Raw genomic sequence first — 13,845 nt, 5'->3', positions numbered from 1 at the left:
AACAGCCCCTAATTGTGAAGTATTCAACTGCTCTGACTCATAATTACTAGGAGTGTCACTGCATCTGTATTCTACAAAAATGAAAAAAACGAATTAATAAATAGCCCACAGCAAAACAACTGGATGCTTTTTCTTAAACAATGTTCTGTATAATGTGAATTATATTTTGTAACCCTTTCATGGATTTATTTATGCTATGAATACTTTTCTGATGGAACATATGTCTTTAAGCTGATATTTCAAAATATACAATATTAATCAGTAATTGGAATCATACTATTGGGTAAAATGTTCCCAAAATGGTAACATTTAAGGAACTCTTAACATATATCTTACATAAAGTTCTTTAGCTTTTACAATTTTCATTTTAAAAGATCCAAAAAGTGTTAAATTAAAATATTTTATGTATTGCCACTATGGTATGTTATCTATCACATCAACAATGCATTTGTTTTCATAAAATACATTAGGAAGAAAACAACAGTCGAACAATTAAAGCACACCTAAATATTTACGTGGCTCAAAAGTGAAAGACGAATGTGTACAAGAAGATTAGAACTAACCAAACTTACACAAACAATACAAATACATGATCGGAAACCACACTCGTAGTAACAAAATAAGAATGCGTAAAAGGAGAAGTTGGGCGTGGACTGTAAGGACTTACATGCTACAAATCTCGGCAATAAAAATGTTTTGGGTTTTTTTTGCACCTCGCAGTTCCGATTCGAAAAAATACAACCAGAAAGAGGGCCTTTTAAGTCACACATAAACTTCGGGGGAGGGGAGGACGACAAAAACAATCAAAAGCCACTATTTTCGAGGAGAACTTCGTGGAAAGAAAGGGCTGTTCCTTTAAGAGAAACTCTCGCCGAGATCCCAAGGGGCAGCCTACTCTTCTTTTGCGAAGAACCCAGCGTATAATGAGGGTGGTCTGCCTATTAGAGGTTGGCACCTCGACCATGTTGTTTCCATAAACGCCGGATTCTCTTCTAGCCACAAAAGCGCTCGCTCGCTCTAGCTCCCGCTTGGGAGAAGGGAGAATCCGCCAAAAAGATCGCCTTCTCCTCCAGATTTCCAGCTCCACTTACCACTAGCCTCTGCCGAAAGAGTGGAGACTGAAGTCTGGCCCATCTCGCGTCCTGGAGGAGGGCCGGGATCCAGCAATCAGGCGGCTCTCTTGGTCCTCTGATCAGGTTTCCTCTCGCGCAGAAACTTCGGAGAACTCATTTCAGCTTCTCGCAGCGCTGGCTCTTAATCTTAGCAGCCTCCTCCGTGCGACTTCTGCCTCCTCTTGCCGAGCTAGTTGTAAATCCTCCTCCTCCTCCTGCTGCCGCCACCGCAGCCCAACTCAAACTGTTCCTGTTCAGCCAAATGCCTGTCATTCCTTCATGCAGATTGCGGGGAGGAGGGGGAGCAAAGGTCGTGGGGGAGTCCCCAATCTGGGGCAGCCACGCCGCGCCGACTGGCGGGAAGCGCCCCCCCGCACAGCAGCAATTCGCTGCGATCTGTAACTCCTCGGAACTCCAGCACAAAGGAGGCAACTTCAAGATAACGCTGGGGTAAATAGAAGGAAAGAGGAGAGGACGACTAGCAGCAAGGTGGATGGACTCAGTTACACGGCGATGGGTGCACCATTGGAAGACCTGAAATTCTAGGTTAGGAATAAGAAAGCATGAAAGTTCTCCCTCGTGGCGCTTCCTTTCAACAATGCTTGCTCCCACTTCCTTTCCCAGGTTCAAAGGGCTGCGTTTTTTTTGGGGGGGGGGTTGATAGACAGGTAGATTAGAAGGTCATTCTCGGGTCCGTCTTTTCTCTCTCTCTCGTTACTCCCAATTTACTGGAGGAAAGCTCCCCCCTCCCTATTTTGTAGGATTTGTTTTTGTGTACTTATAGCTATGTTACAGCCCATACATATAGATGTCCCCGTGAGTAAAAAAAAAAACACATTTAACATTTGTGGTATTTAACAACATTTCCTGGGAGAGTTAAACCTCTACATCAGGTTTCCCAAAGATTGTAACTCCGAGGGTCAATGATTAGACTACCCAAGTAGTCAATTATTATTTTTATTACTTGCTGCACGTGTTATTTGTAGTATTATTTGTATATAAAGTAGTTAGTAAATTATTTTTCATATAATAAATGTTTAGGGGTTGAGAAGTGATCTGAAATTGAGAAGTGATCTGAAACTTAATGCTTGATAAGCTGAAGACATTGGTGCCCCTGCTCCAAATCTTTAATAGGTTCCTAAAGAGAAATGCTGGGCTGAAGAGTAAGGACAATAGAATGAGATATAATACACAATTTTAATATTGACCAAAAAGAAAGTGGTTGATTCACTTAGGATACATTCCACTTTCAAATATTGAGATTATGACCAACCATTGATCATCAGAACCTTTGATTAAATAATGAATATATTCTGATGCAAAATTCAAATAGCTCTTAATTGCAAAACAGACCACCTCAAAAGACTCCATCCACTGTGCTAAAACAAAATGTTGCACATTTAGAATTTATTTTAGCGCTGAAGAGATCTGAGAAAAGCAACATCTAAAATTTATTTCATAAACTAGTCTCTTGAGATTGGTAACTACTTTAGGAATCAGTTATTACACATTGGATTTTCTAAGCTACATCTAGTGCAAAAAATTTAGGGGGGGGGGGTTAAGGTGGCTCAGTGGCTGAAAGACACTGGAATTGTTGGCTAGAGATACTTGGCACTCCAACAATTCGAGCCCACGACACCAGAGGGCAGAATAAGCTCCCATCATTTGCGCTTGGTTTCTGCCCACCTAATTGTTGGAAAGCATGCAAAATGCAAGTAGATAAATATGTTCCATTCCAGTGGGAAAAGCTAGCAGTGTTCTTTAGGGAAGTGGGAGCTGGCACCGGACTTGCACAGATGAATGGCGAGGTCAGTGAAAGAAAACTCAGCTGACCTGACATCCCCCCCCCCCCCAATGCTACTGGCCAGCTAGTGCCAAGCTAGTTTGCCCTCTCTGGTATATTATGAATGGTGCGCATATGCGTGAACAAAATGAACTAGCTATCTTAGGCTGCCAAAACTACTTGGTGGTAAAAAGGCATTGTAGACTGACCTGGCTATGTATACTGTGTGCTAAAAATGTGCAATAATTTATCAATAGAAAAGTACATATGTACCTCAGGGTTGAACTCTGGAGTCCTGGCGCTCCCGGACCTTGGCTGTTTGCTTGCAGACATTTCATAGTTATCAGTCTAGATAATATCATCAGTGTGGTGATAACTAATGAAATAACTGCAAGCAAAGAGCCAAGCTCAGAGAGCACCACTTACATTATTCCAGGAGGTCCTTGACTTATAACAGTTCATTTAGTGATCATTCAAAGTTACAACGGCTCTGACAAAAGTGACTTATGACCATTTTTCACATTACAACTTTTGTAGCATCTCCAGGATCATGTGATCAAAATTCAGATACTTGGCAACTGCTTCAAACTTATAACCATTGCTGTGTCCCAAGGTCATGTGGTCAACTTTTGCAACCTTTTGACAAGCCAAGTCAATGGGAAGCCGGATTCATTTAACAACTGGATTACTAACTTATCAACTGCAATGATTCACTTAACAACTGCAGCATGAAATGGGGGGAAACTCACTTAAATAGCTCACTTAACAACAACAAAATTGTGCTCAATTGTGATCGTAAGTTGAGGACTACCTGTATTTAAATGTATGTGAGATGAAAAGTAGTAATTTCAATTTGTCTCCTAGTAGCAACAGAGTACAGAAAATGGCCTCTTTCCAACAACTTGTTTCTGATAGGGTAGGTTTTATTTCTTTTAAGCCTTCACTGAAAACATTCAAAAGGAAATGTTGCCTAAATAAATGCCTAAAACCACCACAGTAAAGATAAAGATATCTTTGAACTTCAACTCCTAATGATTACATCAACACGTGATATCAGTTTCTAAGCAAAGGTAAAGATGCCCTTGAGTTCAACTCCTGATAATTATAGGGACACATCCAGATAATGTTTCTCAGATACAAGGCAAATATAGCTTACCAACCTAATCTAATATTTCTTGTTGGTTTCCCATCCTAACCAGCCTGACATTACTAACTTTCCAAGTGTGGGTAAAGTTGGCTAGATGCTGCCACCTGTTGAGATGTAAAACATTATGGAATAGCCTATGTTCAAAGAATCCCTTTTAGCAGTCATAAGAATTAAACATCTGTAAGTATTTTAAACATTTGTCAGAACTTATTAAAAAAGCAAACTCATTGAAATACTAAGTGATTTGTATTTCCATTATCTGACAAAGAAGCACAGCAAAGTGGAAAGATTATTAATTGTTCACAAGTTATTAATTGTTCACAATTAATTGTTCACAAATTAAACCAGTGGCCCCCAACCGGGGACCAGTTTCGTGGAGAGAAGTTTTTTCCACAGACAGCACGGGGTATGGTTTTGTGTGCTGCTTGCAACGTGGGGATGGGGCTTTGCTTGTTTGCATGGGCCGGTTTCTGGCATGCCGTAGCCCAGTGCCGGTCCACAGACTGGTGTTCTGACCGGGCTCCCAAACATGACAAGCACACTGTTTTTAACTAAATGTTCCCTTTATTGGAAGCACCAGCAACTCCGGCAAAGAATCTCTCTCTCTCTCACAGCAGGCTAAGGAAATCTCTTAAGTGCCTGTGGAAAGTAAAGCTTGCTTCCTTTCCCCCTGCAATGGCTCCAACACACCAGAAGTCTCTCTCTCTCTCACCACACTCATAACAGAAGTCCTGGAAGGTGTACTCACTCTTTTCTCAGCAGCAGAGACACACATACACACACATGCTCCGAAGGCACACCCGACTCTCAGTGCCACAGATTCCAAGAAAGGATTCCGATACAGTTCCCAACAGGATTCAGAAGTTCAGACTTTCAGTGACTGACCGATAAGAAGATGAATAGTTGTCCGCCACACCTATTTGTCTCCGCCCCCTGCCCTTTATCCCCAGAGCTAGGGTGGGACTTAGATAGCAGCGGTGGCTGTTCCGTCCCATAGCTTTCTACTGCTCTCCTCTCCTCTGCCTTCTGTGCGTCAGGTATGGGACCCTGCTCTTCCTCATCAGTCACCTCCAGACTTGGGGGCTGTTGAGTCTCCATCTGGGGGCTGATGGACAGCCAGGCTCCGCCTCTATGTCTATCTCTGACAGCTCCATTCCCTCTTCACCCTTGGAGCTCTCCAATTGCTTTGATGCTGGCCCGGACTCCCACTCTGCCTCCTCATCTGATTCGGCTGGTGGAGAGGCGAGTGGCCATTAGGCCACAATAATAAGAGGTTGGGGACCCCTGACCTAAAGCAATGTTTCGTCTCTATGAATTGCCTTCTTTTTTAATTAAAAAAAACAACTTTTCTAAGCAAACATGGTAAGTGCTTATTCTAAACTTTTTAAAAAATATATGCAAATGTGTATGTGTATATACAGAAGCAAATATATACACATACTCACCCATACTTTTCATATACTAGTATTAAACTTTCCAGTTTAAATTCAAGATTTTATGTAATATTTAAATATTCTGCTTTTCAACTTTTAAAGCCATAGCACTATGAAAACAGTATTCTACTAGGAATCCTTTTTTATGAAAGTGTTACGGTTGCTGTTAGCAAGCTGCAGATGGGCATTAATGTGAACCATCTGTAAAACAATTTATATGTATTTTTAAAAGCTGTAGAAGAGAGAGAGAATTATTCGTTCTTCTTCTCGGCCCCATTAAGATTACAATTTATCAATAACTTCTAAGGTTCTTGAGAAAATTTTGAGGGATCTGTGAGAATTGAGATCTAGGTTTTGACAGAGGACAAAAACTATTATATATATAATTGGAGACCAGTTATATTAAATATTTAATATCATAAATAAAATCTAAACACTGAAATACTAGCATGCCACTTTAAGGTTAAGAGCAACTTGCAAATGTAGAAATGTAGATTTGGTTACCCTCAATTTAAATGAACTTTTATCTCCTGGCAAGTGCTGAGAGAACTGAGCTTGTGCTGGTAGATAAAAAATAAAATAAATAAAATAAGCAGAGCTAGATCTGATTAATATTTGGATAAAATCCACCATGGAGAACCAGTTGGGCCAGATGGCAAAGTTGAAAAACATTTCTTAAATACAATAAAAACAATATAGAAGATAAATATGTGTTTTCCCAGGAAATTACAGTGAGTTGTCCATGCGGTCACCAAGCTTGATTCAGAGGAAACTCCCCACACACATATACACATGTGCTTTCATACATACACATATAGATTGACATTGCAACATTAACAATATTGCAGCAATAACTTCTTGTTCCTTATAAGATTTCTAAGGAAGACTTTTAATATCATAGCATTTTTTTTTACAATTTAGTTGTATCTTTGCTATTTGTCGTTAGTTCCAAGCAGATCAACTTAGTTCTCCATTCATTGGTAGCAGCTCTTCTCTTTTCTAGTTAGGGAAGATAGATTAAGGCAGCTCTGCATTTATAAGATAATAATTTCTATTGAAACACATCCCTCTATGTTACTACCTAGCATATGTCCTCTGATAACTTCTAAGGTTTCTCAAAATATACTCAACTTAATTCTAATAAGAATTTTTAAAATTGGACTATCTTGACCAGACAGTATACCATAACAACATGCTATTTAATTAGAGAAAAATAAATAAGAACTCTTAGGGCTTTGTTCCATTGATTAGTTAAAGTTCTCTCCATCTGTCATTCAGCCAGAAGAAATCAAAATCAGATTAAAATAAGGAGATATAATGGCAGACAGGGAGTGGACCACTCTCAGGAAAGGTGCCACAGGGATGAGCCTTTATTAGGGATTATCTTGTGGGGATGTGAGGTGAAATGTGCTTATTTCTTTGCTCCTATTGCTTCCACAGATAGCTGATTGGAAGCTTTTTTTTCAGGCGATGGATTATGTGGATCCTTTTCCAGTCTGGATTCAGGCCCAAGTGAAGCCATTGAAAGCTACTAGGTGATCAAGGAGGACAAAATTCAGACATCTGCTTTGTCACAGAGGTCATCCATGGTCATGGACATGCATAGCATCAATCCATAATGACTAATAGATGATCAGTTCTTCTTGCTTTCTATAGGTTTACCTGAATGTACCTCAATCACCACAGACTGGGAAGAATGTCAGTTTCTTCACCTTTAATTTTATGCTGATGTTAAACTCTTTGACCAAAGCTTAAACTGATGTGACTCTTATGGATGACCTCTGGCAAGCCAGAAAAGTAGAATATGATTACTAGCAGAAAAGTACAACTTTTTTAATACTATTAATCTGTCCATAGCAATAGTATGTGTAGAGTATCCTAGAATATGGAACTCAGTATGCCTAATAGTACCAAAATATCTCATTGTTATTATAAGGATTAAAATTGGAGAAACTGGTGGATTCAAAATGCAAAAGGAAATGAGACAAACATGCATATAGTCCCCAGTTCTGCTCAGCATACATAGCAAATCTATTACAAGAAATGTGAGATTGGAAGAAGTTATAGTCAGGATGCAAATTAGTGGTCAAGCTTCTAATGCAGGGGTGTCCAAACTTGGGAACTTTAAGACTTGTGGACTTCAACTCCCAGAATTCCCCAGCCAGCCTGGCTGGGGAATTCTGGGAGTTGAAGTCCACAAGTCTTAAAGTTCCCAAGTTTGGACACCCCTGTTCTAATGATTTGAGATAAGTAGACTGCACCATTTCTTAGACAAAAAGAAAGTAAAAAACAGTAAAAAAAAGTTGAATGATAAATACTAAGAAAACAAAGGTAATGGTAATTTACATGCTTACTGAATTTACGATTAATGAAGAAAAAAATAAAGAAGATGGTCATTTTTTAATTCTTGATTTGGAGAGGATTATGCAGGGTCCCAAAGACTGCAGAATTTAACTTAACTTTATTCAATTTCTAGACTGCCCCTCTCTCAGAAGGGACTCGGGGCGGTCTAGAAGAACCAATCACTCTGCCTGAACCAAAAAAAAACCCAATTGTTGGTAGGACATGTGATAGAAGATATTGCAGACATGTGATAAATACAGATGAGGGACCAAAAAGAATAAGGTAGATGGGCATAAGGAAATAAATTGCTAGAATGTTCCTGAAAATGATGCAAATTATTACTAAAAACAGATCAAAATGCTAGGCATTTATGCTGTTACCAGGAATAAAAGCCAACTCAATGGAATCTAACTAATCGGAACATGCATTTAGAATTTAAAATATAATATAAAATAGAATATAACACTTCCCCCCCCCCAAGCATCTTTTTCTTTTATGAAATTCCTCTGTACTCAATATTTTTGGTTCATTTCATTGAATTTTTACCTAGAATAAAAATTATTGCTCTTTGTATGTATGCCATTAAGCACTACAAGAAAAAAATGCTAATGATCTTAATAGAAGCGCTACTCATTATTTTGTGAAAAGCAACAGATTTGTAAAGCTGAAATGCTTAGGACATTATATATTCATACACTGTAACAGTTTAGAAATACAGGGGTCCTAGAAGTAAACCATTGTTGCTCACTCCAGGATTGCCTGTCTAAGAAAATGGGGCATGTACCTGTTATGCAGTTGGTAAATTATTTCCCAGACGTCCCTTTGGGTTTATGCTGCAGAAAGAAATATTAAAGCCTCCTGTTTCATCAGTGCTTTTATATTTTTGATGTACAAAGTCTCTGAAAATCACACTTGTCATTTCACAAAATGTGTGGCAACTGGAAAGCTTTCTCTCTCTGATGGTAAATTGTGACACTTCCTATCTTGAGCAGTTTCCTTAGTATACAACATTAAAGCAGATATTTTCCTGACCTTTTTATTTCTCAAAAGTAGCGTTAACCAATGTTAACTAACGTTAACCAACGGTTTCTATTGGTTTTTTTAAAAAACCATAGCTCTCTCTTTTAGTATTTGATAAACTGTATGTTGAAAAATGGCCTACAAATCAATATGCTGTATATAAAATACCAAATGAAAAATGTATGTGAAAAACAAAGATATCATCATATAAATATTTCATACAACACAATTGCATAAGCACAACTTCATTGTAAATGAATAGTTGGGAGCTAGTGATTGCAAACACTTGTGGAATTTGGCCTAATATGGAGTTAAAGAAAATCTGAATAGCAATAGCACTTGGACTTTTATACTATTTTACAGTGCTTTATAGTCCCTTTTAAACCGTTTATAGAGTCAGCATATTGCCCCCAACAATCTGGGTCCTCATTTTACCCACCTTGGAAGGATGGAAGGCTGAGTCAACCTTGAGCTGGTCAGGATTGAACTGTTGCCAGTTGGCAGAGTTAGCCCGCAATACTGCACTCTAACCACTAGGCCACCATGGCTCATTTGTGATTTTAATCCTAATCCCATTTTCAAAATGAGATAGGAATTTTGCCATGTTTTAAATAATTGTTTAATACTGTAATAAAATTATGCACATCAACTAGAAGTAGGTTTATCTTAAAGGTTTCAGACACAATGATTTTCTTTTACTCATCCCTCTTCTTGGCCTTAACCAGCTGTTAGATCTCAAACCTGATCAGCTAAATAACCACTGCTTTTATCAGGACAATATTAAAGGCTCCCCAGCAAGCCCGCAAATCTTGCAACTGGAAGAAAAAAGGAGAAAAAACAATGACAGCAGGCCAATGGAATAGAACAGATTTCCCCTTATCTGTGAGGTATGTTAAATTTTTCTTTCCAAAAGAAAGATCGATTGTAGTTTAATTTGAGGAATTTTAGTTGGATAAAATATCTTAGATCTAGATATTAAGGCTGTGCAGCGCTTAGGGTGCAGTCCCCAAAATGTTATTGAGTATGTAGAAATCTGAATGTGGCATCTGTCTGTAACATCTTAGAAGAGTTACAGATTTTCTTAGGATAACACAGAAATTTAAAAGGCAAGGCAGCATGCCTTAATCACCTTCTGATTGGATTGATACACACACCTTACTTGGGGCGGTCCTTAAGGAGTATTTTAAAGCTCAGCTAGTGCAAGATGCATTGATGGAAGTTTTCTGTGCCACATAACAGATAAACAGAGTTGGGAGGGACCTTATAGGGTTGTTTGTGTGTGTGTGTGTGTGTGTGTGACCTCTGCTCCATTTGCAGCAATTTGTTTTTTAAATGTTGATTGTTTTATCCTGTGTTTTAATTGATAGTCATCCAGAGTAAATGAGATGTGGCCATATACTTTTATTAAATAAATTTGCTACATTCCTGCTTCTATTTTGTATTCTCATAGCAACTTTGGGAAGTTGGTTAAACTGATAAATAATTAGTGATTCTAAATCACTCGGTTTCATGGCTTAGTGATGATTTTAGGTTCAATTGGACTTGTATATCATACTTAGTCATAATGTGGTGTATTTAGCATGCTATATAATTGGCAAACTTAGTTTATAGCGTAGTGCACTATTCTTCTATTTAATAAAGATAAGCAAACCACAGATTAATATGCTCTGTAGACTCCATCTTATTTTGGTTAGTCCTAATCCAATAGTGTTCCTTGTACTGGCAATTATCGTAAGATATAAATGAATGATGTAGGAGGGGAATACTGGACTAGAAATGCCAGCATAATCCACTTGAATTGCTAATTAATTATATTCTTGTGACATTCCATAAACAAGATGATACCACTGGGAAAAATATTGACTGTTGCCCAACGTACTTTCAGTAATAAAAGTGGCAACAAGAACTTTAGATGTCTATAAAACACAGGCAGGATGGGACAGGAAAACTTCCCAGTCCCTGGTTGTTTAGAGCTCTGGGACTGATACCAAAATCATTATTTGACTCTGCAAGTAAATAAGCAACCCATCACTAACGACTAGTTCCTTGCTTTAGCAAAGAGGAAGGTTTTAATTTAGAGTAAATGTGTTGCAATTCACTGAATAAAAATGAGCACTGTGGGCAAAGAGTTACTGCACTCTTTAAAAATTATTTGAAATAAAAATCAGAAAACTTTAAATAATTTTCAGTAAACAAGAAAGGATGTTGCTTTGAAGATGCTGTTGAATTAAAGCCCCAAATGTTCCTTACAATTGGCAAGGATAACTGGAGCTGCTTGAAGTAATCATTCAACAATATCAGGATGCCTGTTGGCTCCCTAGCCTGCTAGCGTTATAAGATGCATGACATATCCTCCTTCAGAGGATAACTTGCCTAAAAGTATTGTCCTAAGTTTAGCTGTTTCCATTTAATGAAATATTTCCAAACAAGTATTCATTGTTTGGTGCAAGCAAATTCATATTTCATTCCAACAATGGCTTTGAAGGCCATGTATTAAATTCATTGCACAAAATAGCTTATCTAACTCCAAGAGAAAGTAGGCATTTTCCCTTGTAACCATGACGTAGGCAAGAAGGAAATCAGTTGTAGCTCAACATATGGGTGGGCCTGAACTAGTTTAAAAAAATATTGATAAAGCAAAATTTGGGATGCTTGAAAAACCATTTCTTCACAGCTGGAGTTCATTTATGTCTCCTGAGACACATCTTGATCAGTTACTAGATATTGGTATAGAAGACACAGCATCACAAAAGGGGTACTAGGGTCAGGAATTCCAATTCAAATATGAAACTGGCTTTGTGACGGAGGTGGTCCTTACACAAAAGAAGGGATCTATCCCTTTGTTAATAATTTAGAGGTCACTAATGATTAACGGTGGCTCAGTAGCTAAGACGCCGAGCTTGTCGATCAGAAAGGTTGGCAATTCAAATCCCGAGCATCGCATAATGAAGTGAGCTCCCGTTACTTGTCCCAGCTACTGCCAACCTAGCAGTTCGAAAGCACGTAAAAATGCAAGTGGAAAAATAAGAAACATTTTTGGTGGGAAGGTAACAGCATTCCGTGCGTCTTCGGCATTTAGTCATGCCGGCCACATGACCACAGAGACATCTTCAGACACCGCTAGCTAGCTCTTTGGCTTTGAAATGGAGATGAGCACTGCCCCCTAGACTCAGGAACGATTAACACATATGTGTGAGGGAAAGATTTATCTTTACCTTAATGATTGAAATACATTTTCAACATTCCCTCTTCTAAACAATTATTCTTCATCTGATTCATAGTCTTATCAAAAGGGTAAATGACAACAAAAGTGTTAAATATGCACGGAAGGCGAGCGGAGTCGTGAGGAGAATCCAACAGACTTTATTGAACACAACAGTTTATACAGAATACAGGAGAGAATCAAAGCAGGGTTCGTCTGACAGCTATTTATACGAAGCTGTCAGACGAACCAGCCAATCCCCAAGCCAGAGTTTCCCCGCTCTCAGCCAGGTCGCGTCTTAGCCAATCAGACGCGACCTGGCTGTTGCTAGCGCAGATGCCGGCAGTCAGAGGGAACTCCCTGACGTCATCTGCCTGGACACAATACTCCTCCCCCCCCAGTGACTGCGCATGTGCAGGTGACGCACAAACGTAGTCACGTAAATAGTCTGGGCGGCGTCGGACCCGCCCAGAACGCCTCAGTTCGACAGGAGGCGCTGGAGAGGGAGGTGGTGTCCGTCGAAGCTCCTCCCGCAAGGGAGTGGAGCTCCGGGCGCCATCTTGGAGGCCCACCCCAGACGGAGGACGACAAGGCCCAGGTAGGCAGGGCCGAGGGGGCGCGGCCGAAGGCGGGCTTGAGCAGGGCAGTTCTTGGTAGGCCTGGCCTGACTCGGGGAAGGCCATTTGGAAACCGGGAGGCTGACGCCTAATGGGCGGCCCACCCTCAACACTGGACGGCCGGGAGGCGGCGTCCAAGGACGGGAAGGCCCTGGGCAGCTGGACCGGGCGATTCAATTCTGGTGGAAGGGCACCAGGGAACGGAACGTTGGAGGGCTCAGGCGCAGTGATGTCGATGGTCGACCTTGCGGGGGTGTTGTCGCTGTTGCAATTGATCCAGGTCCCATCAGGTAGCTGGACCCTGTAAGAACAGGGGCCGGTTATGGCGGAGATGGTGGCAGGCACCCACCTAACTGCCCCTGAGAATGCCTGAGCCCAAACAGAATCGCCCAGAAGGAAAAATCGGGAAGGGGGCCCCAGGTTGCCAGGCTGTTCGCTTGAATAGAGTGGGTGCAACCTATCCAAGGTGGTCCGTAGGCGCCGGCCCATCAGCAGCTCAGCTGGAGACTTCCCGGTGAGGGGGCAAGGAGTGGCATGCTGTACCAATAGGTAAGCAGCCACCCTTGATGGCCAGTCTGCCCCATCCATCCTGCTTAACGCCTCCTTGGCCGAGCGAACCGCCCGTTCCGCCCGGCCATTACTAGCTGGATGGTATGGGGCGACTGGGGCATGGCGGATGCCCTGAGAGGCCAGGAACAGCTGGAACGCGGTGGATGCAAATTGAGGCCCGTTATCAGAGACAATGACGTCCGGCACGCCATGGGTGGCGAAAAGCCTAGTCAGTTCCCTGATCGTGGCCTCGGCTGTGGTGGACCTCATGAGGATGAGCTCCACCCAGCGCGAATATGCATCCACCAGCACCATGAAGACCTGGCCTCGGAAGGGCCCCGCGAAATCTACGTGGAGGCGGGACCAAGGCCCTCGGGGCAATTCCCATTCCCTAGGAGCGGCTGCCGGTGGCGCCGGTCGGGAATGCTGGCAGGGGGAGCAGCCGGCCACCCAGGCGGCTATCTCGTCATCAATGCGAGGCCACCAGACATAGCTGCGCGCCAGGCATTTCATGCGCACTATGCCCGGGTGGGCCTCATGAAGGCGAGATAACACCTGATGGCGCAGGCTGGGTGGAATAACCACCCTGTCACCCCACAAGAGGCACCCACTGTGAAGTGCCAGCTCCAGCTGCCTGGC

At 41.2% G+C, this 13,845-nt stretch overlaps 1 protein-coding gene across 7 annotated transcripts in view; it reads right to left on the bottom strand.

Annotated features, from left to right (window-relative positions):
- The window catches only part of PHACTR2 (phosphatase and actin regulator 2), a 121,499-nt gene that overhangs the window by 70,623 nt on the left and 37,031 nt on the right, over positions 1-13,845 (bottom strand). For 2 of the 7 annotated variants that reach the window (XM_081942698.1, XM_081942699.1), the window contains exon 1: positions 1,092-1,703. The exons of 4 other annotated variants lie outside the window; for them this stretch is intronic. In XM_081942698.1, coding sequence (XP_081798824.1) covers positions 1,092-1,134 — 43 coding nt within the window. In that variant the 5' untranslated portion in view covers positions 1,135-1,703. Of the gene's footprint in view, positions 1-572; positions 864-1,091; positions 1,704-13,845 lie in introns of those variants that run through there. One more of the 7 variants, XM_081942700.1, reaches the window with a different exon arrangement.

The sequence above is a fragment of the Natrix helvetica genome (assembly GCF_964273705.1).
Source record: "Natrix helvetica genome assembly, chromosome: 2".
NCBI classification, from domain to species: Eukaryota; Metazoa; Chordata; class Lepidosauria; order Squamata; family Natricidae; genus Natrix; species Natrix helvetica.
The sequence above is the reverse complement of the archived record's forward strand: the minus strand, read 5'-3'. Positions and strand labels throughout refer to the sequence as shown.